This window comes from Myotis brandtii, unplaced genomic scaffold (genome assembly GCF_000412655.1).
Source record: "Myotis brandtii unplaced genomic scaffold, ASM41265v1 scaffold434, whole genome shotgun sequence".
Taxonomy (NCBI): Eukaryota; Metazoa; Chordata; class Mammalia; order Chiroptera; family Vespertilionidae; genus Myotis; species Myotis brandtii.
Genome location: NW_005366599.1, coordinates 2252912 through 2279803, shown reverse-complemented (window position 1 = coordinate 2279803; position 26892 = coordinate 2252912). Strand labels below are relative to the sequence as shown.

Below are 26892 nucleotides of genomic sequence, written 5' to 3'. Positions count from 1 at the left end.
TCTCAGTGTATCTCACAGGCCGTAGAACTTGGGGCCCTTAGCACGTGGTGCGTTTCCTCTCTCACAGATGTGACCCGAGGCCCCGGGGCTTCTCCCTGCCCCTCTCATCTCAGCTGGATTGTCTCCTGTCATGAGGAGCTAAGAGTGGCCAGGGTGAGCGGCCTGATTGTCTCATAGGTTTAACATCGTCGTGCATCCCTGGGTAGTGATGCTAACGGGGCCTGCTCTTTATTACCTAAGTATTGTTTATACTAAAGTGTAACTGATGTTATAGTCTGAGGTTCACGTCATATTGTAGGGGGAAGAGTCCCATAATTCATAAAGCACCCAGACCTGGGCTTGGGGTTCCTCGATCTGAGAAGCTCGGGGCACCTCTGGTGATGGCCCCGCACACGGGAGCGGTGGCAGTGCCACGTGGACACTTGGCCTTCATCTTGATGTCTAGCACTTGTTATCTGGAACTCATTAGGGAATTTAAACTGAAAGGTAAGGTGGTGTTTTCTTTATAAGATTCCTGCAGCCTCAGAGACAAGTTACTAAAATGACGGGACCATGACCTTGGTCATGACCAGGGCGCAGAGCTGGCCTCAGAGACAAGTTACTAAAATGACGGGACCATGACGTCATGACCAGGGCGCAGAGCTTCGAGGCTGTGCAGGTGAGCCTCGCCATCTGCTGTAAAACTCACCCGGTTTCGTTGACGTCTCCGAAGTCCTGGACTAGGGGTGCACAGCAGGTTAACGATGTGAGCTCTGGCTGTTTTCCTCGATTCCTGGGTCCCTAACTGCTCTCCCCTCGATCCCCCTAGGTTGTGGAAAGGAGGAGAACGCCCGCCGAAATCAGAGAAGAATTTGAGCGGCTACAGAGAGAGCGGGAAGAGAGGAGGCTGCAGCAGCGAACCAACCCCAAGGTGAGCCGCCCCGCCCGGGTGTGGAAGGCTGCAGCGCCCACCAAGGGCAGGTCAGCATTGTTAGGTGCTGGTGGTGTCAAAAGGAGTACCATGCAGAACAGCCTATGGGGGAGGGCAAAACCACTCCCCTGGGTCTCCCAGAAGCCAAGGAGACTCTGAGCAGAAACTCGGCTCGCTCTCTGCGACGTCTGTCTGGCCGTCCTGCCGAAGCCTTGACTGTGGAAATCAAGTTAGAGGCCGGTGTCGGGAAGGGAACCACGAAGCGCACTGAGCAACAGGCTCCTTGTGCCAATCAGGACTCGGAGAGCCGGGCGATGCGGAGGGGCTGGGCCGGTTCCCAGCTGCACCAAGCAGGGGCCCGTGCTCATCACCCAGGACAGCGGGGCCACGTCGCCAGTCCCCAGGCTGCTCTTCAGTGATGAGGTGACCTTTAACTCGATCAGGTCCCTGGTGGAGCTTATGTCATGTAATCAGTGACTCCCGAGTCTGGGTTACGTTTCAGGCCTGTATTTTTCCTTTCATTTTTTGGAGAAGCAAATGGTTCCGAGTGCGTGCCCCAGCCCTGTGGCTAATGGCTACTTGCATGTGGCCCGATGATTCTGTCCCACTGTTTAGCCAGGGGACTCTGCAGCCGGGCTCCGTCAGTGTGGCTGGGGTGGCCTGGCAGGCAGCCTGAACATCTGTGGCAAAGAGCAGGTGCGAGCTCACAGCTGGGGAGCACGGTGATGTGAACTTCTGGTCAAATACGTTCTAGAAGGTGGAAGGCCCTGCAGCATTGAAAGGACTGAAGGTTTAGAAACCTCCGTCTATTTGCGTCCCACCTTTCAGAGTGTAGAGCACATGCCAACCCTCTCCTTCCACCCCCTCCCCTCAGCTGTGGCTTCGGTAGTGCACTGTTGGCTCTGGGCGGATGGCGTCGCTGCTGCTTCAGCTCAGGGCGTGCGAGGTCGTCAGGAGGCTGAACACCTCGGTGGTGCCCTGAGCTGGTGGTCCCTTCGGCTCTCCCGGCTGGTGCTGGGCGGGTCTGGTTGAAAGGTCAGCATGGGCAGATGGAGGCGAGGGTGGAGGGGCTGGGAGGGAGCCTGGCTGGAGTGGGCTGTGGCACTGGTGTCTGCTGTTCTGGCTGGAGTTTTGCAGCATTTGGAGCAGGGAAGGGGGAAAGAACATCCCAATAGCCTGAGCCTGTCCTGTGATGAAATCGGCCATCTGGGTGTGCACAGTGATGGCGCTGGGATCTGTGGAAATGTGCCTCCGGGCCCTGCTCTGTGGAATGGGTGCAACTGTGACCACTCCACCAGCAGGCCAGCGAGTGGAAAACCCCGGCACTTTGTCCCGCCTGGAACTGCTGCCAAGTCCGCAGGATGTCTTCTAACCAGCAGTTCTGAGCCATGACCAGACGCTGGCTCCACAGTGTTTTGAGGAGGGTTTCAAACTGGACCTTTGGTCCCATTTCTGAGTGTTCTGCTTTTCAAGGTGAGTGGAAAGGTTAAGAACATTCTTATCCTGAGAAGAAAGGGGTGATCTCTTTTAAGGAGACCATAGGAAGGAGGACCCTTCAGGCTCAGCACTGCCCCCCCCCCGCCCCCGCTCACCCCCAGGAAGGATCACAGCTCGTGGGGATCAGCAGATGAGACAACATTCGTGAGCTGCCATCTGGAACCAGATGGGTATTTCTCTCTGTTTCGTCAACAGGAGGCCGTTGGCAGGGGTTTTCAGTAGGATGTGCGTGCCAGGAACGGGGGGCATCGTAGGTCAGAAGTTCTGATCTGAAACTGATGGGCCCAGACAGAGCATTGGACCGTGTGTGGTTTCCTCACTCATGAAAGGAGCATATCTGCCCTGACTAGCACACCAGGTTGTTAAATGGTTGAGGAAAGAGGAGTAGATACTGAATTAGGAGAGCAAGGCGAGCTGCCACAGAAACGCTGAGGGTGCTGGGCCCAGCGAGGCTAGGGGCTGGGTTTTGTTTTAGTGTTTCGTGCAACACCGCAGGGGGAGCCCCTGGCTGGTCAGGCGGTTCCCTGGCCTGGGGCGCTGGGTGTGGGTGGGGTCGTGGATAGCACTGTGGGACAGGAATGAGTGGAACCCCAGCTCCAGTGTGTGGAACACGCACGCCTACGCTGGAGGCAGTGAGGTAGAGCTTCCGGGTTGGGGGTCAGATCCCACCCTCCGGCCTTCACTCAGTTTCTCTCCCTGTGAAAGGGGGGTTTGCCATGAGGCCCACTGCTTGGGGTCAGAAGTCCTTAGTTTGATTGCCTCTAATCTCTGCCTTTGCTGTGGGAATAAACTCCTCTGTATTCCCAGCAGGGACAGGGTCCAGGGTCTCCTGGGCCGTCCACACTGATGGGAGCACCTGCCACCTCCCTCCGTCTCTGAGGTCTGTTTTGTTGGCGCACTCCATCCCATCTCCTGCCTTTGAGAGACTAAGATCATCCAGTGGGCGGCTCGGTGCCATCCTCATTCATCTTGGTTATTTCAGTTCCTTCTTTGGCAGCACCCACAAGTCTTGTCTCCGGGGACAGCAGCCTCTGTGAGGGTCTTTGAAGACAGACCTCAGGAGCCCTGAGGGAAGGGTGCTGCCTTCCTGTGAGCTGCCCGGAGCCCCCGACGCCAAGCCTGCGGGAGGACTCTGGGGAGCTTGATTGTGTGTCTCTGAGGGTAGAGCTGCTTTCTTTGTTGACCCTGTTGTGTAACAGTTTCATGGAGATTGTCCAGTGTTTCCTGGACCATCCCATTATCCTCTCTGATTTTAAAAGGCCATCTTCTCAATGGTTCCTGTAATAGCTTAGAAACAGTTCAGCTCTATCAGAGAAAAAATTAAATCATGTATCAAGGAAGACATAGAACCATAAAAACACTTTTAAACCCCAAAATGTTTTCATAAAGATAGATGAGTACATTACTCAGTTATTTTGAAAGGATTTTTTAAAGATTTGTTTTGGTTGCCATGGCTAATGATTATAGCCATCGGAATGGCCTGTGGTTATGACTGCAGCTTGCTCGGTGGAAGCGATCCTGGTGTCATAAACCGACTCGGCTTCCGCAGGATCATCAGCGGAGGAAAAGCAGGCCGAACCCATCTGCTCGCTGTGCGCGGTGCAGGAGGGCCGTTTGCCGTATGCAGCGCTGGGCTGCGACTCAAAGGGAAGAGATAGGGAAGCTGTCATACAAAGAAAGGGACCGAGCGTGACAAGTGCTGTGACATGGGGTGGAGCCTCTGCCGAGAGCGTGAGGGGCTGGAAAAGGTGCTCAGACAGAGGGAGGCGTGGGGCACCGGAGGGTATGGCTGGGACCCAGTAGTTCTGAGAAACCTGTGAAGTTTGAGTTCGGGCCTCCATGACATTGGGGAACGCGGGTTCTGCTTGGATCTCAGAATGCGTCTGGAGCCAGTGTCACCGGAGGCGCCACGGGTTCGTTCATCTGCTGTAATAAAGTGAGCGAGCGGCACGTCGCCTCTCAACGGAATTGCCTCTCGGGGTGGGATTTTCAATCAGTAAATTGCTGCTATTGAGACTGCATTTGACAGAAATTTCTCACATTATCCTTATGGCCACATAACAGAACATAAACATGGAAATGGTTCGGAGTGGAACACTCCTGGCTGAAGGACAACTGACTACTCAGCGAGGGCTGACTCAGGCGCCATTTCCAACCTGCTCAGGCCTCTCGTCCTGGGTAAAGGGCTCGAACTGGGCGGCCTCCCCTGCGCCTGGCTGGGGCTTCCTCGCAGCCTGGCAGGCCCAGGGCACGTGGGTGTTCCGTGTGGGCCCGAGGCCCCCGTGGAGTCTGCCGTCACCTCCACTGACTTCTGTTGGGCAAAAGCAAGTCCTGGCCAGTGCAGAGCTGAGGAGAGGGCCCTGCCGGCGGGCGCCGTGGGACCCCGGCGAGGCTGCTTCGGTTCCGCGTCCACACTCAGCTGTTTTCTGAGGAAGGGACACGGAAAGCCTTTTCTCCTTTCATAACATCGCCTGCCACCTTCGTAAAAGTTGTGTTTCTATTTAAATCTCACGTTTCTGACATCTAATTGACTCTTCTCTGTACATCACAGTATTAATTGAGAAAATAGTGTCTTAATTCTAAATTTCTTCATTCAGAACTTATAAATACTTTGGCCCACGTACTTTCCCGGGCATTGTCTTTTTGCCTCCACTCGGAGTATTTTTCTCTGACAGGTCTCTTATAAATTGTCTGTAATCTTGATGCCTCATCGAATTTAGATGGCACAGAAGTGTAGGCTTTTTCAATCTTGTTCCGTTCCAAGACAGAATATAAATTTAACTAATTAAAAATGACAGCTTCTCCAAAAGATGCTCACCAAAAGTTAAAATATTCCCTAATGCCACTGGAATTGCACAACGAAATCAATTGCTGGAGCTCTGATCATGTTATTTGTTTGGGTTTTCCCTCAAGAGATGAATTTCAGGGTATTCTCAGCGACAGGCCTTAGGTTCAGTGATTGCAGTTTCTTCTTTTTTTCAGATATTTGTATTGATTTCAAAGAGAAAGGGAGAAGGGAGAAAGATAGAAACATCAATGATGAGAATCATTGATTGGCTAACCCCTGCACGCCCCCTACTGGGGGTCGAGCCCACAACTTCGGCATGTGTCCTTGACTGGACTCAAACGCAGGACCCTTCAGTCCGCAGGCCTTCGTTCTGTCCACTGAACTAAACCAGCTAGGGCAGTGATTGCCGTTCCTTACATGTTTTTATTTTTATTTTTTATTTTTTAAATATTTTCATTGATTTCAGAGAGGAAGAAAGAGAGAGAGAGAGAAACATCAATGATGAGAATTATTGGTCGGCTGCCTCCTGCATGCCCGCCCCCACTGGGGACCAAGCCTGCAACCCGGTCACGTGCCCTTGACTGGAATCAAACCTGGGACCCTTCAGTCCGCAGGCCGACACTCTATCCACTGAGCTAAACCAGGTAGGGCTCCTTACGTGTTTTTAAAGCTGCGGATTTATAGTGCTTGATTTTAAAAGGGCCTCTACAAGGACTCAGACATGCCTACTACAGCCTGTAGTGCCAGACTGCAGGTCTTTTGTATTCGGAATCAGCCTCACGAAAGATGACTCTGTCACTGTGGCTAATTCCAAGAATGCCCTGCTCCGTGGGTTCCTTGCTTTAGTGAGAACATTTTACCATGATGCTGTACCTCCCAAAGCTGGTATTTGAGTCCGACCACAAAAATAGGTCTACATTCATTGTGGGGCTCTTAGACCAAGTTTATAGGAGTGCGTCACCCTCAATAAGTCCAGTGATTACGAAGGTTGATAACTCGGCTGGTTGTCTGTTTGAAGCATCTGATGGAGCTTGGGCATCACATGCAGCCGTGGGGTCTCCTGCTAGAACCAGCACAGGAAGAGCGGGTCTGTGCTGGCCAGTGTGGCTCAGTGCGTAGAGCGTCGGCCTGTGGACGGAAGGGCCCCGGGTTCAATTCCAGTCAAGGGCACATGCCTGGGTTGCAGGCTCGGTCCAACGTGCAGGAGGCAGCCAATCAATGATTCCCTCTCATCACTGATGTTTCTATCTCTTTTTCTCCCTTCCTTTCTGAAATCAATAAAAATACATTTTTTTTAAAAAGCGGTGGCTTCATCTTTCATTCCTGCGTCAGACTTTAGGGGGGAAAGTGAGTGCAGTTAACGGAGGAATGACCATGGGCTCTCCCTGAAGTCTTTGCACAGTTCCGTGAAACATGCCTGCATTCTTAAAGAGCAGCTGGCGAGATGGGGGAGCTGCCTGAGCAAGCACGCTGGTTCATGTGTGCTGTCAGCACTGTGGGTGGTCGGTGCTGGGAAACAGTCAGCTTACCAAAGCTCAGTAGCTTTCTGGGGAAATGAAAACTTGGTGCTTTTTTTTTAATCCTCACCTGAAGACATGCTTACTAAATTTTAGAGAGAAAGAGACAAAAACATTGATCAGTTAGTTGTCTTCCCATACACACCTGACCGTGGATCGAACCCGAAACCTAGGTATTGTGCCCTGACTGGTAATTGAACCTGCAGCCTGTTTTGGTGTACAGGATGATGCTCCAGCCAACTGAGCCACGCCGGCAAGGCATACGTTTGTTTTTGTTTTTTGCTTTAACCTACAGTATGGCCCTAGCTGGTATGGCTCAGTGGATAGAGTGTTGGCCGGAGGAATGAAGGGTCCTGGGTTCAATTCCAGTCAAGGGCCTGTATCTCGGTTGCAGGCTCAGTCCCTGGCCCTGGTCGGATCGCTCAGTTGGTTAGATCATCATCTGTACACCAAAAGGTTGCCAGGTTGATTCCTGATCGGGGCTCATACAGGAGGCAGCTTATCGGTCACACACACACACACACACACACACACACAAACATCGTGTGAGGATAATAAAAGATATGCCCATTTGAAAAGTCTTATGACAACAAAATAATAAACATTGATTTTCTGAGTAAGGAACATTTTTATCAGTCAGCAAAATTTTAACTTAGTACTTCTTGAGAATATGGTGTTCTGTTTCTCAAAACTTAATTCTCAAATTAATGTTCACAGGCAGAACAATTTTTCATTTGTTCAAAATTTATTTTGTTTGCACTTTACCTTGGAAGGTATTTTTATGTTTTTAAGTAGTTTTGTGATGTAAGAATATTTACAAGAAGTCTTTAATCTGTGTAGCTAGTTTCTAGGTTGTTTTATTAAATCTAGAGACAATCTGTTTAGAGCCATGCAGTGGGTCCTATTTGGTCCCTGGAAATCAAATTCTGTAGATTTTGTTTATTGATTGATTGATTTTAGATAGAAACATGGATTTGTTGTTCCATTTACGTATGCATTCATTGGTTGATTCTTTTTTCTTTATTGATTAAGGTATTACATATGTGTCCTTATCCCCTCCCCCCCCCCCCCATCGATTGACTCTTGTATGTATCCTGCCCAGGGATCGAACCCGCAGCCACATTGTGTGGATCTTCGTTCTTTCCCTAACACTCGTCTTTGGATGCCCTTCACCGGCAGGCGACAGGCTTTCCGACTTGAAGTCAGTGGAGCTCCGCTGCTGCTTGCCCTGAGCTGTGACGTCCATGCTCCGTGGCTCATGGGGGGGTCCTGCTGGGACCCAGGGGCCGCTGCTGAAGGTAGAGCATTGTCTCCTTCCACGATGCCTCCCCTGTGCTGACTGCTCACTTCTCTGCCCCAGGGGACCATCAGCGTCGGCATCGATGCCACTGACCTCTTCGATCGCTATGAGGAGGAGTACGAAGATGTGTCCGGCAGTGGCTTTCCGCAGATTGAAATTAACAAGATGCACATATCCCAGTCCATCGAGGTACAGCGCACAGACGCCCTGAGTGCAGCGGGCTGGGTTAACGAGGGAGTCTTCCTGGGGTTTTTTCACCTTTATTTAGGAAAGGATTCAGTGAGCCCCTGAGAAAAGAGAGCTGTAGCCCCAGCCTGTGTGTGACTGCAGCCCCAGTGCCGGCAGAGGCTGGGGATCTGCAGGGGCCTCTCTTTGGTCTAAGGGCTCAGGGCGTTCAGTCAGGAAGTGCAATGGCCTGGGAGCCAAGGTCATGGTGGTTCTGGGGGAGAGCAGACCTCGTGGGCAGTTCCAGGGAGCAGTCCACACGCTCCTGTGCTGAAAACACAGTATTCAGCGGAGCCCTGGGGGCACTGAAATGTCGTCTGTCTGCCTACTATTTGGATGTGGCAGTGCCAGGCCAGTCTACTGAGGGTACAGTGGGTCTCTGCTTCTCATCTCATTTGTTCTCAAGCACATCAGCCCAGAACCTGAAGGCCTAGCTCAGTCGGCAGGGCCACAGGAAGGCACAGAGCACACTGCTGCCGTGGCCACACTGAAGGCCAGCACTGAGCTTGCTGCCTCCCTGGTTTTTTGACATTTGCCCATTAAAGCTTTTACAAGCCATGACCTTGGGGGCCACATGCAGTTCAAATGGCGAAGAGGGGAGAAGGGAAACCTCCCTGCACCCCTGACTGACAGTGGGGTCGCCTGCACTGGGCCTGGCTCTTACGAGGCGTTAGGCTAGTCCCTGGGCTGCTGCCCTGGGCACTTCCTGTTGCTTGGACTCCTCTGTCACCAGCACCTGTCGTTTCCTAGGCACCCTTGACAGCAACGGACACAGCCATCCTCTCTGGAAGCCTCTCGACCCAGAATGGGAATGGAGGGGGCTCCATTAACTTCGCGCTCAGACGGGTCACCTCTGCGAAGGGATGGGGAGAGGTAAGCACGTCAGCTGGTGGGCCATGTCCGTCCCAGAGACTGACTTTTGAACATTTACACTAAAAGCTGACCCTCCGATGACCTAGGTTGGCCTTATCACTGTACAGGGTACCAGGTGTCAAACTTAACAAGGTAACTTCCCAAGAGAAAAACGTCTCCGATCCGAGAGGGAACCCCGACTGCCGAACAGCTCAGAGTCAGGCCGGAGCAGCAGATTCCCGGAGACGCCCACTTCCAGAAAGCGAACCTCTGGAACTCGGCGGCTTTGTTCCCTTTAAGCAAAACCTGTAGGCTAGTTCGTTCCCCACACAGTCAGAAGGCAGTGCCCGGTCCACTGGTTGGCAGTCATTTAACAGCCAGCTCCACCGAGCAAATTGAATGGCACCAAATTAACATTGAAGAGTTGCCTTGAAAGTCACCCAGTCTAGTAAATGAGGCAGCCAGGGCTGGCAGCTTCCAGGCTGAGTCAGAACCGCTCATGGGTTTAACGTCAGGCCCCTGAGAACCATCGCCAGTCACCCGAGACCTGTGGGTGGCGAAGCTGAGCGGAATGGAAATGCGGATGGCCCTGCGAGGGCCGGGAGGACCCCACCGGACTGCACAGCAGGCGCTCTGCAGACATGGGGGCCAGTCTCCCCTGCCTCCCTGAGCTGGGGGGAGGGCGGAGCGGGTCTCCCTGGAGGGAGGGGCTCCTTTCTGAAACGCCTCAGTGGACAGGCATCTCCGTCTGGCAGAGGCCAGGATGGGACAGTGAGTCTGCAGCCCCTGCCTTGGGAGCCCTGCCGACGCCGGTGCACGGCATCGGGTGGAGGGATCACAGCGGTGCCGGCCTGAGACCTGGGCTGCTGCTGGAGATGAACCACCTCTAACGCTTCTCTCTTTCCTTTTCTGAACAGTTAGAATTTGGAGCTGGGGATCTGCAGGGGCCTCTCTTTGGTCTAAAGCTGTTCCGTAACCTCACGCCCAGATGGTAAATATACAGAGATTAACCTTCTTTGAGGCCTTTGTGGATTGGAGAACAGAGGCTATGTGATCTCTTTGTCAAGGTCATCTGGATTTGCCGGCTGCCCTGTGGGTCACTAGGCAGGCGCTGAGGCTGTGCGAGTAGGGTGCAGAGCCCTGGTGGGCCTGCTCTGCCCGGTGGTCTGCAGTCCTCTGGGGCTGTGAGGACCCCGAGACTGGGGAGAGGTGCCTTCATAGGGACATTGGTTAGCGTCTGACACATTCATGAGCTCGGGCACCATTTTTTTGTCCCCGAGAATGAGGGTAAAGCTCTGAAAGCGGCCCCGTGAGCAGTGGAGCTTGGAAGACCCTTGTCTGGAGCGAAGGCGCCAGAGCTTTAAGCCCTGGGGCCCTGGTGTCACACTCCTAAACTCCCTCCCTGTCCCTTCTGGAACAGCAGGGGTGTCCTCATCGCACTCACTCGTGGGTACTGTGAGCTCAGATGAGGATGGAGGGGAAGGTAAACTAGCTCTTTCCGCGGGTGGTGACATGTAGCTCCAGGAGGCCTGGGATGGGAGCTCGCTCCAATGGGGTGGTGACGGCCACGCTGCAGGGGAGACCGGCCCTGCCCTGTGGTCTGTAGTGAAAGTCGCTCCGCAGGTCCATCCCACACGGAGCGGAAGGGGAGTGGGAGCTAGAGGACGTCACCCGGGACAGGAGAAGAGCACAGTGTGGGAAGATGGGCGCGGCCTGGGCAGAGAACGCAGGGAGGGGCTCCAGGCTCCCGATATCCTATCAGTAGAACCCGGCTTCCCCCACCTCTGCTCTAGGACTTGGACCAGGGTCTGGGAAGGGACAGGATTCATACTTTTGTTAACGTAAAAAATCATTGAAACCTGTAAAGAATTTTTGTGAGTTTGTTTGAGCCAAACTGTCACCATATGCCGGGAAGCAGAACCTCAACGAATTGAGATAATGCACCGGAGAATGGCGGGTTACATCCGTATTTATACATTGCAGTCAAAGGAAAGGCGTAGGTGGGTTTCATGAACTCCATTGGTGATAGACTAGAGAGGCGGGAGCAAGCAAAGTGGGGAAACCCTTGGGATTGGATAAAAAGTAAAATGATAGGCACATTCTTAGGTGGGTGCAGGAACAATTAACATGATAATGAAGGAATTTGTGGCATTTGTCCTGGTGTCCAGCACATTAGGTTGTGCCCCAAGGGGTCCAGAAAAGTTACCCAGACATTTCAAGGGTGTGTTAAAAAAGACACATAGGCTTAGTTAAGGTAAAGGTTGACCTTGTTAGTGAAGATACCGGCCTAGGCTATAACTACCCACCATAACTGCTTTTAGTTAAAGTTTAATTTCAGACCATCCTTTGTGGTTACTGTAGGTCTCTGAGTTTGCCAAACTGCCATGCAGGCCTCCCCTGAGCTTGTCAGGTCAGCGTGTGGCCCCTTCCGTCCACACTTTAACCAGAGCATCAGGTGAGCAGTGTCTATGTGCGTGTGTGCATGGCCCCGGCCTTGTCTGCCTAGGGTTGTCACCTCTGCCCCAACCCCCCATTGGAGCAAGCAGAGCAGGGCGTTCTGAAGATTGGACACGTGAGGAGACACTTGAAGAAAATCCATTGGCCATTTCGTCTAGTTGAGCCTCCAAATGTGCACAGAGTGGGCACCGGGGTCTAGGGCTGGCTCGTCGTCAGCTTTGCAGGTGTGGAAACTCCAGCATAGCCTCCAGGTCAGCAGACCTGAATGGAGATTCCTAACAAGGACCCTGGGTCGTCAATGTGCGGGGTGTCAGCTCTGAGGGCGCCCTCATCCCAGCTCCGCTTCCCTGTGAGTCCAGATGAGTGATCAGAAGTATTTTGTGTGGAATCGGCCCTAGAAAGGCAGCCATGTTCTGCGGAAGTTCTCGGTCTCTCCCAGGGTCTGTCTCTCTCTAGGACATGCTGGATGAAGATAAACAGGGTCTCGCTCTTTATATTTTGGTTATTTTAAATGTCACTGTGTCACTCTGTCTTAAAGTCCAGGGGTGACTTTTCTCTCTCTTCCTGCTTCCTCCCCGGTGTGACTAAAGCAGAACACGTAGCCTGTGGGTGTGACATGATGAGCTAAATGCCAGGGGAGGTTAGTTTGGGCCTGAGGAGGGCAGAGCTCGTTCACGTGGCTGTGGGGAGCCATTGGAAGCCTGTGAGAGGAGCGAGTGTGAGCAGAGTTACCACATTTGTTATTTTAATGGCAAAAGGGACGCCTCAGAGCTTGGGAAGAAGAGAGACACTAATTTAGGCAATCTAGTGCCTGCGGCTGGCTGCGAAGGCGCCCTGTTTGCTCCCCCTTTGAACACCTTCAGTCAAATGGTGTGAATTCCTTTGCTTCTGACATGAAATACCCCTTTTTAACCAGAAGGTGGGGCTGGCTCCCTGGGAACAAGCGGCAGAGGCCTTTCCTGGAATGGCTTGCTGTGCGGGGTGCTGGCCTGAGTCGCAGCCTGCACCACACTTTCATGGTGACACTGACGAGATGCCGCAGGAACTGGACTCCTGTGTGTCAGCCTGTGGGAAAGCTGGTTTCGTTATCCGTCGTGTAGCTTAACAGTCACAGGACCTATGGAGGACACTGAGGGAGGGCTCGGGCACCAGCTCCCAAGTAGCTTCAGTCCGTGGGCGGCCGTCAGCATCCCGTGGGCAGGCTTTGCATGCCTGGGCCCCCGACATTCCGGCTGAATTGGTCTGGGTGGGCTCTGGGCAGTGGTTCTCAAACTGCTGCAGCGAGTCACTTGCAGCTTTGAACGCTCCACCCAGAACACCTGGCAGGAGACTCGAGGCGAGGCTGGTGTGCGGCTTCCCAGGCGACCCTGACTTGCGTGGGCCTGGCTCCCTGGCTGGGAGCAGGCGTCAGTGCCTCTCTGGGGGCTGAAGTGGGAATGGGTGGGATGCGGGGTGCAGATCAGCAGGGCGACAGCGGGGAAATTCCACTGAGTTGCCCTTTGTCTCCCTCTTACAATAGAGGCTCGGCCTCCTGCTCTCCATGCGGGGGGCTGGCCCGGGGTCATGGGCGTGCTGTGAGCAGGGTCTTAGCAGGGAGGAAGGGGCTGGGAACAGCTGAGAGCCCGCGTCATCCAAGACCTTTCTGTCTGTGTGTGTGTGTCTCCCCCCCCCCCCCCCCCCCCAGCTTTGTGACGACCAACTGTGCGCTGCAGTTTTCGTCCCGGGGGATCCGGCCTGGCCTCACCACTGTCCTGGCTCGGAACCTGGACAAGAACACCGTGGGCTACCTGCAGTGGCGGTGGGGCATCCAGTCGGCCATGAACACGAGCATCGTCCGGGACACCAAAACCAGCCACTTGACCGTGGCCCTGCAGGTGAGGCGCGTCCGCCCACTCCCTCAGCCCCACTCCCTCAGCGTGCCCCTGGCAGCCCTGCCCGAATCTGAGCACCCCGGGGAGCTCGGGGGCGGGTCCCTCTCGGGGGCTGAAATGCCATTGTTCTCAGGTTCCCAGGGTAGCTGTGTCCAGTATCTTAAAGCCGGGGGAGGGGGGCACCCCAGGTGGGCAGGTGACCCAGAGCAGAGCTGTGCACTCAGATGCCACGTTGGCTGGGCAGGGAAGTGAGACAGGCTGCCCCTCAGAGGCAGCTCTCACCAGCTGCTGCCATGCAGGCTCGGTGCTAGGCGTTATTCTCATGAGAAGGCAGGAAAGGGGGTTCATGTGAAATCTCCTTGTGTGAATATTGGCTCCGGGTACATTTTCCCACCTCGTGGGGCTGCCAGGGGGTGGCCCTGCCGGAGGGGCCTGCCCGCCGTGTGTGCCCAGCGGCCAGTCAAGGGTAGTGCCCTCCTGGCCACAGGTCCCAGCCACCGGCCATGTCTCTCCCTGTCTTCTCAGCTCGGAATCCCTCACTCCTTTGCCCTGATCAGCTATCAGCACAAATTCCAGGATGATGATCAGACTCGCGTGAAAGGCTCCCTGAAGTGAGTGCTGGCCCCTGACCCGGAGCCTGCCCCAGGGTCTGCGGGGGGAGCTGGTTGGTGGAAGAGCCCGCTCTGTCCACCTGTCACATGTGACATTCTCAAGCGCCTCCTACTGAGAGGCGGTGGGATTCGCTCCTGTGGGGGCCCAGGGGTTGAACTGTGACGACCACCTGTCCTGGCTTGGTTCTGTCCACTCCCTGTGGGTGGTGGCAGGGCGGGCGGCGGGTGCGGGGACCCACCCCTGTTGTGATGACGGTGCCATCTGCGCCCTCAGGGCAGGCTTCTTCGGGACGGTGGTGGAGTACGGGGCCGAGAGGAAGATCTCCAGGCACAGCGTGCTAGGGGCCGCTGTCAGCATCGGCGTCCCGCAGGGCGTTTCTCTCAAAGTCAAGTAAGTGGGACTCGGGTACCTATGACCACAGGTCACCTGGCTTCTGTGCTCACCTGGGCTTTACCTACGTGAGGGATGAAACAGGTTTCACTTGCTAATGTTCTCCAAGGAGTGGTTGCCTCTTCTGTCTTTGGTGTTGAAGCAGATGTCAGGGAGCCCATGAACTCCCCCTTCAGTTAGTGAGGCCCGGCTTCCACGCATCTGCATCTCTTGCTGCCCCTGCCTCCCTGGCGGCCTGGACACCTGGCCGGGTGCCGGCTCCATGCCCCCCTCACCGACACCACACGCGCCTCCAGCGTCCTCGGCAGCACAGGCAGCGGCGGTTGTCCCTCTACACCGGTCCTCTCTGCCCCTCTGCTGCCTCTGGCTTTACCTGGCCAGTTGCTTCTGATCACACAGCCTGAGAAATGGCGCCTTGCGCTGCCCTCCTGTGTGTGAGTGACTGGGAACCCTGATCGCCTTCACACAGACACGGGTTGTTACAGTGGAAGGCCGCGGAGGCCACCCTTCTGCGTAAGCCCAGGCACTGCCTCCGTGGGGGCAAAAGCCAGCGTCCTGGGCCCCTGCGACCTCCCGTCTGGCTAATACGTACTTCACTTTTCAAAGAACCAGATTGTGGCTTTGCTCATTTTCTCTGCTGTTGACCTGTTTTCTGATTCACTGATTTCTGATTTTATTTCCTTTCTACTTATTTTGTTTTAATTGGCTCTTCTTTTTTCCATCTTTTTAAGGTCAAGCCTTAGATTATTAATTTTAGACTTCTCTTTTGTTGTTAATCCTCACATATTTTCATTGACTTTTTTTTTAGAGAGACTGGAAGGGAGGGAGGGAGGGAGGGAGGGAGGGAGACAGACACATCGATGTGAGAGAGACGTCCATGCTGATACCTGCGTCAGTCGTGTGCTTTCAGTTGCTGTGCAGCATCACGTTGTGCAGATGTCCGCAGTCGGTTTGTCCATCAGTTTAGAGATGTTTCCATTGGCTCAGTGATGAGCATCGACCTATGAACCAGGAGGTCACGGTTTGATTCCCCGTCAAGGGCACATGCCCAGACTCCGGACTCCATCCCTAGTGTTGTGGGGTGTGCAGGAAGCAGCCAATCAATGATTCTCTCTCATCATTGATGTTTCTATCTCTCCCTTCCTCTCTGAAATCAATACAAATATATATTTTTTTAAAAAGACGTTTCCATTGTTTACAGTTTTTGATGACTACAAAGCCCATATAGGCATTCACGCGTAGGTTTTGTATGAACAGTGAGTTTTGATTTCTCTTGGGTGAACAGTAGGAGTAGCTGCTGAGGCCTCTGGGAGGTGTGCGCTTACTTTACACCAGTCCCAGCCTCTTCCGAAGCGGGGGTTTTACTTTACTTTCCCAGCAGCAGCGCGAGCGTTCCAGTTGCTCCGCTTCCTCACTAGCCTTTGGATACGGTCTTAATTTTGCCTATTTGAGTGGGTGTATAGGTATATCCTGTTATGGGGGTTTTTGTGGGGTTTTTTAAATATCTTTTTATTCATTTCAGAGAGGAAGGGGGGGGAGAGAGAGAGAGAGAGAGAGAGAGAGAGAGAGAGAGAATCTATCATCGATTGGCTGCCTCCTGCATGCCCCCCTACTGGAGATCAAGGCTGCAACCCAGGCACGTTCCCTTGACTGGAATCAAACCCTTCAGTCCACAGGCCGACCGACGCTCTATCCCCTGAGCCACACCAGCCAGGGCTCCTGTTAGGGTTTTGATTTTCCTAATATCTAACGATGGTGAGTTGAGCATCTTTTCATGTGCATATTTGCTATCTGTGTATCTTTTTTTAATCTTTATTGTTGAAAGTATTACAGATGTTCCCTTTTTCCCCCCACTGAACCCCTCCCTTGGCCCCCCCACTCCTGCCCCGCCAGTGAAGTCTGTTTAAACCCTTTGTCTGGTTTCTTATTGGGTTGTCTGGGTTATTTTTGCGTTTTGAGTGTCCTTTTTCTGGAGCTACTTTTATTTTTGAAGGGTGTTGTCCTGGACATAGAATTCAGGGTTTTCTCTCAGCGCTCGAAAGGGATGTTCTGCTTGTCTCCTGGCCTCAGTGTCTCTGATGGAACTCATTCACCATTGGGACCTGCGTATAATGTCTGTTTTTCTGGCTCCTGCACTTTTGTTTTGCTTCTGTTTTTCAGCAGTTTGACTGCCATGTACTCGGTGCGGCTTTGTTGTGTCTCTGTTGCTTGGGCTTTGGTAAACCTTATGCATTTGTAAACTTAGGTGCTACGTCACATTTGGTATTTTTAGGCCATTAAGTCTTCAAATGCTTATTCCTGCCTCGTTCTCTCTGCTCTCTGGGCCCTAATCACTTGTGTATTAGATCTCTCTCTCTCTCTCTTTTTTTTAAGAGAGTGGGAGGGGAAGAGAGAGAGAGAAACATTGGTGTGAAAGAGCCACATTGATTGGTTGCCTCCTGCCCGTGCCCCAACAGGGGCTGGGGATCAAGCCTGCAACCGAGGTATATGCCTTTGACCGGAATCAAACCTGCGACCCTTCCGCCCGCAGGCCAGTGCTCTATCCACTGAGCCACACCGGCGAGAGCTGTATTAGATCTCCTGCTGTTCCCGGCGGGTTCCTGAGGCTCTGCCCATTTGGCTTCAGTCCTTTCTCTCTTTGTTCCGCCCACTGAATAGTTTCTGTTGGTCCATTTACAAGGACACTGGCTCTTCTCCTCAACTGGAGTCCGCTGTTGGGCCCAGGAGCCGCCCAATGAATGTGGATGCTGTGAGCGTAGTTAAAACTTAAACCCTCACCTGTGCCCGAGCTGGTTTGCTCAGTGGATAGAGTGGCGACCTGCAGACTGCAGGGTCTCAGGTCCAGTTCCACTCAAGGGCTGTGTGCGGGAGGCAACCAGTTTTAGCCAGTCAGGTGGTACAGATGAGAGGTGCCCTTAGGCTAAAAGCTGGGGGACAGGAAACCGGCTCCATTCTCCCAGCGCCAGCCTCTTTTGCCCTCTCGAACCTGACCGTCTACCTGAGGGATGATCGGCCCAGTGCGAGCTGCTCAGCCGTTGCTGGAAGCAGAACCTCCTTAGCTTGCTCACTTCGGGTGTCTAAACACACTCGGACCGGTGGACTGAGGGCCGAGATGTGGCGCTGTCCCCAGGACACCGGGAGGAGTGTCCACTCCTGCCTCCTAAGGCCACACCTGCTCTGGTCAAGCGTTAGTCTGTGGCTTTGCCCTTGAGGGCAGCAGGTGCTGGCTTCCTTCTGTCACATTCACCAAGTCCCGCAGCTAAGCTTTGGACTGGGGTCCCGCACAGGAGAGGGGTTCCTCCCGCCTGGCGTTCGGGGGCCTCAGAGGCTCTCTCCCTGGGGCCGAGACCCCACACCGTCCCTGGAAACCTGACTCACCTTCCACGTGCTGTTTTGTTTTTGTTTTCAGGTTAAACAGGGCCAGTCAGACTTACTTCTTCCCTATTCATTTGACGGATCAGCTTCTTCCCAGCGCCGTGTTCTACGCCACCGTGGGGCCCCTCGTGGTCTACTTCGCTATGCACCGTCTCATCATCAAGCCGTACCTCAGGGCTCAGAAGGAGAGGTGAGTTTCACATGCGTCACGGGGACGTCACTAAACAACTCTGTGCCTCAGTTTCCTCGACTTTCCAATGGAGATGATACTAATAGGACCCACCCCACATTTCTATCAGGAAAAATATTTAATATGTGCAAAATGCTTAGCATGGGTCCAAAATAAGTCGTCAGTAAGTGTTAGCTAGTCTAGAAGTGCTGTTCTTATCCTTTGTCATTCATTCCTACTTTCAGAAAGGACTAGATGGTTTACAAAATTGTTGAGACTTTAAATCAGGGGTTGGGAACGTCTAGCCCGCAGGCCATGCAAGGCCCTCGAAATCATTTGGTCTGGCCTGCCGAGGCTTGAAGGGGGCCTTCATCAGGGAGGCCAGGGTCCTGCCTTCCCAGGAGGCTTGAGGCTGAAACAGCATGTGCTGGGTCGAGGCTTCTAACAGGATAGGTGTGTGCTGCCCGGGTCCCTGAGCGTGGCCAAGGGGAGCGTGTATGTATGGATCTGAAGGCGTGTGCGTGTCCTTCCCAGAACGTCATGTGCTAATCCCCGAAGGGTGGCGTCTCCTGTGACGCACCTGCTCTGACCTCCCACGTCCCTGAGTCACTTCAGCTGAGTCTTCTCTCCACGGGGACTGGCAGTGGGTTCCCGGCCGCTCCGGCGAGGAGGCGGGGAGCCATCCGGGGACACGGCGAAAGCTGCACGGGCCTCTGACAAACAGATTTGCCTGAGATTGTCTGGGAAATATTTTTAAAGTTCTAGGACTAGGAATGCAATAAGATCACAGACTGTTTGCTGGGCACAGGTCCAACGAGGGGTAACACCACGCTAATGTGTGGCTGTGTTTTTGTCGCATAAGGGAATTGGAAAAGCAAAGGGAAAACACAGCTACCGACATCCTGCAGAAGAAGCAAGAGGCAGAAGCTGCGGTGAGTGCCGTTGGTCCCGGCGTCCTTCTGCTTTCTGTGCTCCGAGCGCTGCGTGCAGCTCACTCTCCTCCGGCCTCCGGGCCCCGGGTCCTTCACTCCGTCTGTCCTCAGGCCTGGGCTCGGGCTGCTCCCCGCAGCTGCGCTCGCACTGCAGGCTTTGTATCGCCACTGGCGTGTGCTTCCGGGAGCTGCAGGCTCAGTTCCAAGGATGAGGCTTGTAGCCAGGTGTTGTTTTCACGTGGTGGGTAGTGCCCCCTCTCCCTCCCCCTCACGTGACTTGTTTTTACGTGACGTAACGGACGTCCAGGATAAGTGACCGTCCTGCTTGGTCCCTGTGGACAGGGGAGGCTGTGTCTCTGAACAAAGAGGTGGAGCCCGGCGAGGGCCCTGATGGCCGCCTGCCCCGTTCTTTGCAGGTTCGGTTGATGCAGGAATCTGTCCGAAGAATAATCGAGGCAGAAGAATCCAGAATGGGTGAGAAGGCATGGCCTCTCTTGGGACAGGGTGGGCAAGGGGGATCTCAAAGGAGCACCCCGCTCCTGCAGTCCAGCTGCCGGTGGACGGGAGAGAGGGTGTCAGCCGGCCCCTCCCCCCACACACACTTTGACTGAACCCGTCCTCAGGCCTCATCATCGTCAACGCCTGGTACGGGAAGTTTGTCAACGACAAGAGCAGGAAGAGTGAGAAGGTGAAGGTGATCGACGTGACGGTGCCCCTGCAGTGCCTGGTGAAGGACTCGAAGCTCATCCTCACAGAGGCCTCCAAGGTACAGCGCCAGGCCCCACAGGACTCAGACAGAAAGGCTTCTGGGGACAGTGGCCACTGGAAATGGCCATTTCATTGTATCAGAGTCCTGCCCAATCTCATACCCAAGTTATGTCCACGTTGGAGCAATTTACTTCATGCTTTCATCCATCCATTCACTCAGCAAGTATTTACTAAGCACCTACTATGTGCCAGTCACAGCAAACAAAACCCTCTGCTCCCTTTCAGGGGCGCCCAGCATTTGTGGTCTCCCTCCTTTCCCGGGCGCATTACCTTGGCCTTTCCCTCTCCTGAGCTCCAGCTGCCGTGACAGAAGCAAAGGCCCTTCCTTTGCTTCTGTCACGTGTTTCCTGAGCCTGCAGAGGCCATACCTCTGAGCTTTCTAAATGAGCTTTCTCTTAGAATTTGAAAAACAAAACAAAATGTACATCCTGCCTGCGTGGAGCTTGCCTGCGGCTTACTGCTCGCCTTGTGCCAGAGGCGTGTGAGGCCACCTAGCACAGCTGAAGCTCACGCTGGAGCCTGGGGTGTAGACAGCGAAATTGAATTAAAGTCAGATTCCCACCCTGGCCTGCGTAGTGCAGTGGTTAGGGCATCGGCCTGCACACCGGAGGGTCGTGGGTTTGATTCTCGGTCAAGAGCACGGACCTGGGTTGCAGGTTCAATAATTAGTCCTGGTCCTGGTCAGGGTGTGTGTGGGAGGCAACCAATTGATGTGTCTCTCTCATATCGATATTCCCTTTCTCTCTCTCTCTCTTACCCTTCCCCCTCCCTCCCACCCTCTCTAAAATCAATGGGAAGGATATCCTCTGGGGAGGATTAAAAAATGCATATCTCGCCTGACCGGTTTGGCTCAGTGGATAGAGCGTTGGCCTGCGGACTGAAGGGTCCCGGGTTCGATTCCGGTCAAGGGCATGTGCCTTGGTTGGGGCACATACCCCAGTGGGGAGTGTGCAAGAGGCAGCTGATCAATGTTTCTAACTCTCTATCCCTCTCCCTTCCTCTCTGTAAAAAATCAATAAAATATATTTTTTAAAAAAATGCATATCTCGCCGAAACCGGTTTGGCTCAGTGGATAGAGCGTCGGCCTGCGGACTGAAGGGTCCCGGGTTCGATTCCGGTCAAGGGCATGTGCCTGGGTTTCGGCCACATCCCCAGTGGGAGATGTGCAGGAGGCGGCTGATCGATGTTTCTCTCCCATCGATGTTTCTAACTATCTATCTCTCTCCCTTCCTCTCTGTAAAAAAATCAATAAAATATATTTTAAAAAATGCATATCTCTATAAAGTGCAGGTGCACTCAAGGCCAAGAGCTCCTAGGCCCCCGAGACGCCTTCCAGTGTGTCTGTCTTGGTGGGGCTTCCGTGACAATAGTGGTGTATTTGGGGGGCGCGGCATGTTGAGAGGGAGGCTAGGACTAAATAGGCAATTTTTTTCAAATTCTCATTTCTTTCTCCTCAAGTGGCCAAGTGCGCGCCTTCCGAGGGAAGAAGGCCCTTCCGAGGGCGGCCTGCAGCGGGGGAGCAGGCGGTGGGAGTGTGCATTTAGACGCCTGTCTCAGGCCCCCCTCGAATCAGGGTCTCTGTTCCAGGCTGGGCTGCCCGGGTTCTACGACCCTTGTGTGGGCGAGGAGAAGAGCCTGAAAGTGCTCTACCAGTTCCGGGGCGTCCTGCACCAGGTGATGGCGCTGGACAGCGAGGCACTCAGGATACCCAAGCAGTGTGAGTAGCTGCCCCGTGCAGGGACGGGAGAGGCCCTCCACTATGACGGGGACTGGGGACATCCATGTGGAGCCACAGCCACCTGCCCGCCCTTTCTGCCTGGGAGCACACGGGCCTGGACGACTCCCTCGGGCCTGGGATGCGCTGCCCTGGGGGTCGGTCTTTCTCAGGTGGAATTACAGGCAGCGCTTTCCTTGAACTGCAGCTCAGGTGGCAGGGTATGAAGCAAACCCAGCTGCTCCTTTACGTTCCAGAACCATCCGCCGGGCCTCTGGTCTGCTGGTGGCTGCACCCGAGTAGAGGCAGGCTGTGGAAACAGTTGCCTTTTGCTGCACCGAGTCTGTCTTTTCTCTTGCAGCTCACAGGATCGATACAGATGGATAAACTGCTTGAGAAAAAGAATTACAGGAGGCTGCAAAGATCTTTTCCTGGGCGTCTATAAATTTGGAAGCAGGGAAACCCAGACGTCACAAGTTTATTTTATATTATTCCTAAGGAGGTGGTACCGTATCAATTATGTGAAGGGACACAGACACCCTGCTTTTGTGGGTGCTGTAGGCAGACTGAGGCAGCCCTGCCAGGACCAGAACCTCAGCACAGCCGTGTCTGTTTCCCAAGGATCATGTGCCCGAGGGAAGGGCCCTGGGCCCCGGGAGCCACCCCATCGTTCTTGGTCTGTGAGGAGGTCGCCGTGGAACATCTGCCCTCACACAGGACCGGGACTGCCTTTCCTGACACCACCCTGACCTGGAAAGGAAGGAAAGAACAGTCTGCAGCCAAGCGAGCATCTGGGTGGTCGACTTGTGGAAACCGCCTTTTCCTGCTGAATATGGAGGAGCGTGGGTTTATAAATCTGCTTTTTATCTGAGAACAAATGGCTTGGGAAATTAATTAGTCTCTTCTGTCCTCCCAGAACTTCTCCAATCATTCCACTGGCACCTGGCTTGGGCCAGAGCAGTGACCTCTGTCCCCAGGCCCATCCCTGTCACGGTCACTTCCTTCCAGGACCTGCCCCCATCCTCGTGGGAAAAGGCGGTGCCCACCCACCCCATCCCACGGCTCAGCCTGACCTGCTGGTGCCCCACACCACGGTGCAGTGTTGGAGTGAAGAGGGTCGGGGGCCAAGGGGAAGCATAGAGGGGCCTAGAGCACCCGCCTCAGACTGCCAAAGCCGCCCGAGCAGCTCCCAGGCCTGCGCCTCGCCTGCTCGGCCAGCAGGTGGCGCGGCTGCTCTGCACACCCGTCTGGCCCAGCTCCCTCAGGAGACGCCTTCCTGGGAGTCTGCTCCCCAGACCTCCTTCCTCTCTACCCTCTTTGGTGTAGGAGCCAGGAAACTGCCGAGCAGCCGGGTCTGTGACCTGTCATGAGAGGCCTGTGGGCAGTGGTTCCGACAGCTTCAGGCTTCACCTGGCACTGGTACCAGTGGAATCGCTAATAACCCCTCCCTACCGTTCCTCCAGTTTTTACAAACAATTCAGATTTCCAACCCTGTAATATTTATCTCCATTTAAAAAGTCCTCTGAGCTGCTGCTCTGGTGTGAATCGTGCAATAAGCGTTGCGTGTATCGAGTCTGACTTTGGACCCACCCCGTTCCCTCCAGGCAGGTGGCTCCTCTGGGCACCAACTCTTCCTTCTGCCTGAAGGGACTGCAGGGGGCCTCTCTCCACAATAAACCTTCCTGAAAGCGGGGAGTGTGGCGTGCGTCTGTACCCTGTGGAGTGAGCAGAGGGAGGGAGGTGCCCCCTCAAAGCCTGTCCCTCCCCTGAGCTTCACTGTCCAACTCGCGTCCAACCCTGTGGTGGCCCTGGGAGATACAGCCTGTTTTCCCCACTAGGCGGGGACCGGAGGCAGAGTCCAGGGCTAGGGACTCCCTTAGGCGAGGTTGCTTGCTTTTCATTTTTACTAAAACCACCTTTTTTTGTAGTCAAAGGTGGTCATGCCCTGCCTGCTCTTCAATGGGAGACAGGAAGTCAGTCTTCACAGCATCACCAAAGCAAGCAGGAGCGAGAACTTCAAACTAGTGCTTGTTTTGATTTTTTTAAGTTTAAAAAAAATTTTTATTATTGACTTTTAGAGGGGGAAGTAGAGAGAAACATCAATCAATGTGAGAGCGAAACATGGATCTGATGCCTCCCACAGGACCCCTCCCAGGGATCAAACCAGCAACCTTTTGGTGTATGGGACGACGCTTAACCAACTGAGCCACACTGGCCAGGACTTTTTAATTTGTTTAAATATTTTTATTGATTTGAGAGGCACAGAGAGATAACATCAATTATGAGTATCATAATTGCCTCCTGCATTCTCCTCACTGGGAATGGAACCCACAACCTGGGCATGTGCCCTGCCCGGGAATTGAACTGTGACCTCCCGGTTCATAGGTCGACGCTCAACCACTGAGCCACACCAGCCGGGCCCAGGACTATTTTTTAATTATTTGAGAGAAACTTGGGCTTGTTGTTCCATGGATCTGTGCACTCACTGGTTGCTTCTAGTATGTGCCCTGATCGGAGATTAAACCCCCAACCTTGGTGTATTGGGATGATGCTCTAACCAACTGAGCACCCTGGCCAGGGCCAGCGTTTGCTTTTATGAACAGGAGGAAACCCTTTAATGCAGGAAGACGCTTGGTCACCTAGTTCCATCAAACCAGGCCGGGAAGAGGCACTCCTTAGAACAGAGGCCACTGTCAGCCAGAGAGCTGGCTGTCCAGGCAATGGAGGGCCACTCCTGCTGCCTGAGTCATCTGTCCCCGCTCTGGTGTGGGGTGGGAGTGCCCATGCACTAAGTCCCTCCCCACGGGGGTGTCTGCCACTCTGCTCAGCATGCTGTGGTTCTGAGGACGCTGGCCTGGCTCGTGTTGAATGGACAGCTGGGGCTGTCACCTGGATGACCAAGTTTCTCACGTTCACAGCCCGGCGCCACCGAACCACCTGAGGCCGAGCTGGGCTCCTCACCTGCAGGCCTCGCTGCCACTGTCAGCAGCAGGACGGAAAGGCTCGTGGCCAGATCCTCCGAACCGCAGCCCCACCGCCCAGGCTCGATGAGAAAGCCGGGCTGCCGGGCTCAGCTCTGCTGCTCTGTGGGCTCGCAGGCGGCGGCACAGCCTCCGCATCACCAGCCTCTGGGCCTTCAAGCGCTTCCGGAGCTTTTCGTTTTCCTTCAGGGTCACAAACAGTTTCTTTTTTAGGGCATCTAAGTCCAAAAGGGCGTAGCTGTGATCAGATGGCTGTGGGGGGCTGGCCGGCTGAGTAGGGGCCTCAGCTGCTTCCGGTCTACATGGCAGGACCTGGGGACAGTGGGTGGAAGGTAAGCAGGGCCCAGAGGCCACAGCCAGGGGCCTGCAGACGGCCCTCCAGCAGGAGGGGTGGGAGGGCCTCGGCCTCTTCCCGCAGCGCTCCTAACCCCCGTCTGCCCACCTGGTGGCTCTTCCTGTCACTGGGAAGGTCTGACGTCAGGGCCACCCCCTGAAGTGATCAGTTTGGGCACTGGTTCTCCTCATTTTATTTGAAACAAATCCCCTCTTGCCGAGACCAACCCTCCATGTGGTGCCTTGGTGCCTGGCCTTACCTGCCCTACAGGGTCTCTGGCGCTGGGAGGCCGCTGCAGCCCTTCGAGGGCTGTGTCCGTCTTTCTCTCTGGGCCGTGCTCCCTGGCCTCCGCTTCTGGGAAGACCTGGAAGCACAGGGCAAGGCTGCAGACAGACTGACCCCCAGCACATGCAGACAGGCCCCCGGCACAAACTGACCCACAGCGCAGACCGGCCCCCGGCACGCAGACCTACCTTTTCCTTCTCAGAGTCGGCATGCCCACCCTTGCCGGTCGCATCTGTGTCTTCCCTCACCAGCTGGGAGACAGGCAGCTGCTGTGGACAGTGGCCGATGTTGGGCCCCGTCGGGGTGTAAGAGACCTGCACCCCAAGAACCTCACGCCAGGCGCCAAGCCTCGCGCTGGTCCTCATTCTCAGGCCCATGTTTATCCAAGTATCCGGGGCCTTGAAACCCAACCCACCTCCACCTCCGCCCACTGGTATCTGTTCTCCCAAGATGCTCCCAAACCTTGGCCAGAGGCCCTGTGAAGCCAGGGACCTAACTGGTCACCCCAGGGCCTGGCATTCTAGGCGAGTAGTAGTGCCTCAGATTTTGCTCAATGAGTGGCAGCCATGTGGTACAGAACATCCCCTCAGTCTGTCCCCAGGCGCTCACAGCTGAGCCGCCCACGGCCAGACCAGCTCCAGGCACGGTGCACATCTCAGTCCCCCCCCCCCCCCCCCCCCCCCCCCCCCCCGTGGTTAACTGCAATCTCTTCTGGGACAAACATGACCACAGGAAAGTGAGCTAACTCCTCTGTCAACAAACGCTCTGAGGAGTTGGGGTGCAGTCGCTGACAGTGGGCAATTCCAGTGAAGCCGCTCGGGGACCAGGAGCCCAGCTGCACACCGGGCCACAGTTCACAGCACTGCACTGACACCTGAGTTTGAGGGCAGATCTCATGCTAAGTGTTCTCCCCACAACTAACTTTTATATATACATAAAATACAAATAAAAGGCCTCCCGTTACAAAAACCAAACCACCAAACGTACTAAGCACCTACTTTGTGCCACAATGTTCTCAGTGCTGGGGCTACAGCAGTGAAAGCCCTCCCTGCCCTCGGGGAGCTCACGATGGAGGGGGAAGACCCCAAACGGAACTGTGGCAAGTGCCTGGAAGCAGGGAGGAGGGACGGGCCAGCAGGGACAGTGGGGACGCCGGGGAGGGCCAGTACTCGGACTTAAGAGGAGGCGGCCGCTCGCGTGGAGTCTGGGGGATCATCGGGCAAAGGAAAGACGTGGCAAAGGCCTGCGGCCTGCTCACAGCTGGCGCCTGGTCCTCACAGCCCGCCATCTCGTTCCCAATAAAATCCAGCTGGCCCAGCTGTCCGCCTTGTGTTTGTCCCACCATCACTTTCCCTTCCAGGCTGAAGCGGTCCCCCCACCCCACCCCCCGTGGGGCCCACACTCTGGGACTCTGCAAACCTCACCTCTAGGAGTTACGAAATTCAATGTCCAGCGGTCAGTGAGCTCTCTCCTGAGCCAAACCTGCACACCCCACCCCACCCACCAAGGCGCGTCCACTCCACATCCCATTGGGACATCCAACTCCACAGGACGAAACGCCTCAGAATCTGGGAACCCCACTCCCAGGGGTTCAGAGAGCTCTCTCTCCCTACCTGGCCACCTCCCTCTCAGACCATGGGTCTGCGCAGTCCATCCACTCGGTCCTCTCCTCACCAACCCACCTGCAGCTCAGGCCACCATGACTGCACTCACCTGTGACACTGCGGTGGCCTCCAAACCAGCTTCTGGCCACAGGGAGCCTTACAAAGCCACGTCCCTCCCCACCGGCCACCCATAAGCAGCCGCCCGTCCCAGCCTGTCACCCTCTGCAACCCTCCCACCAGCCTGAGCCGTGCTGCCCTGAGCACAGCCAGGTCCCTTCCACTGCAGGCCTCTGTCCACGCTGCCCAACACC

General features: G+C 54.8%; 2 protein-coding genes across 6 annotated transcripts in view; one reads left to right on the top strand and one right to left on the bottom strand.

Annotated features, from left to right (window-relative positions):
• The window catches only part of DNAJC11 (DnaJ (Hsp40) homolog, subfamily C, member 11), a 45904-nt gene extending 22834 nt beyond the window's left edge, over window positions 1-23070 (top strand). For all 4 annotated transcript variants that reach the window (XM_005874336.2, XM_014546179.1, XM_005874338.2 and 1 more), the window contains exons 4-16: window positions 809-910; window positions 8073-8201; window positions 8988-9110; window positions 10007-10080; window positions 13231-13420; window positions 13943-14028; window positions 14303-14419; window positions 17829-17984; window positions 18826-18895; window positions 19312-19369; window positions 19519-19661; window positions 21251-21380; window positions 21739-23070. In XM_005874336.2, the coding sequence (XP_005874398.1) occupies window positions 809-910; window positions 8073-8201; window positions 8988-9110; window positions 10007-10080; window positions 13231-13420; window positions 13943-14028; window positions 14303-14419; window positions 17829-17984; window positions 18826-18895; window positions 19312-19369; window positions 19519-19661; window positions 21251-21380; window positions 21739-21764 (1404 nt within the window). In that variant the 3' untranslated portion in view covers window positions 21765-23070. The remainder of the gene's footprint in view (window positions 1-808; window positions 911-8072; window positions 8202-8987; window positions 9111-10006; window positions 10081-13230; window positions 13421-13942; window positions 14029-14302; window positions 14420-17828; window positions 17985-18825; window positions 18896-19311; window positions 19370-19518; window positions 19662-21250; window positions 21381-21738) is intronic.
• THAP3 (THAP domain containing, apoptosis associated protein 3) overlaps window positions 13647-26892 on the bottom strand; it is a 14751-nt gene continuing 1505 nt past the window's right edge. Inside the window, exons 3-6 of one of the 2 annotated variants that reach the window (XM_014546180.1) lie at window positions 25166-25243; window positions 24952-25056; window positions 24457-24670; window positions 13647-13858 (exon numbers count right to left, since the gene is read on the bottom strand). In XM_014546180.1, the coding sequence (XP_014401666.1) occupies window positions 13725-13858; window positions 24457-24670; window positions 24952-25056; window positions 25166-25243 (531 nt within the window). In that variant the 3' untranslated portion in view covers window positions 13647-13724. Of the gene's footprint in view, window positions 13859-23756; window positions 24671-24951; window positions 25057-25165; window positions 25247-26892 lie in introns of those variants that run through there. The other variant, XM_014546181.1, reaches the window with a different exon arrangement.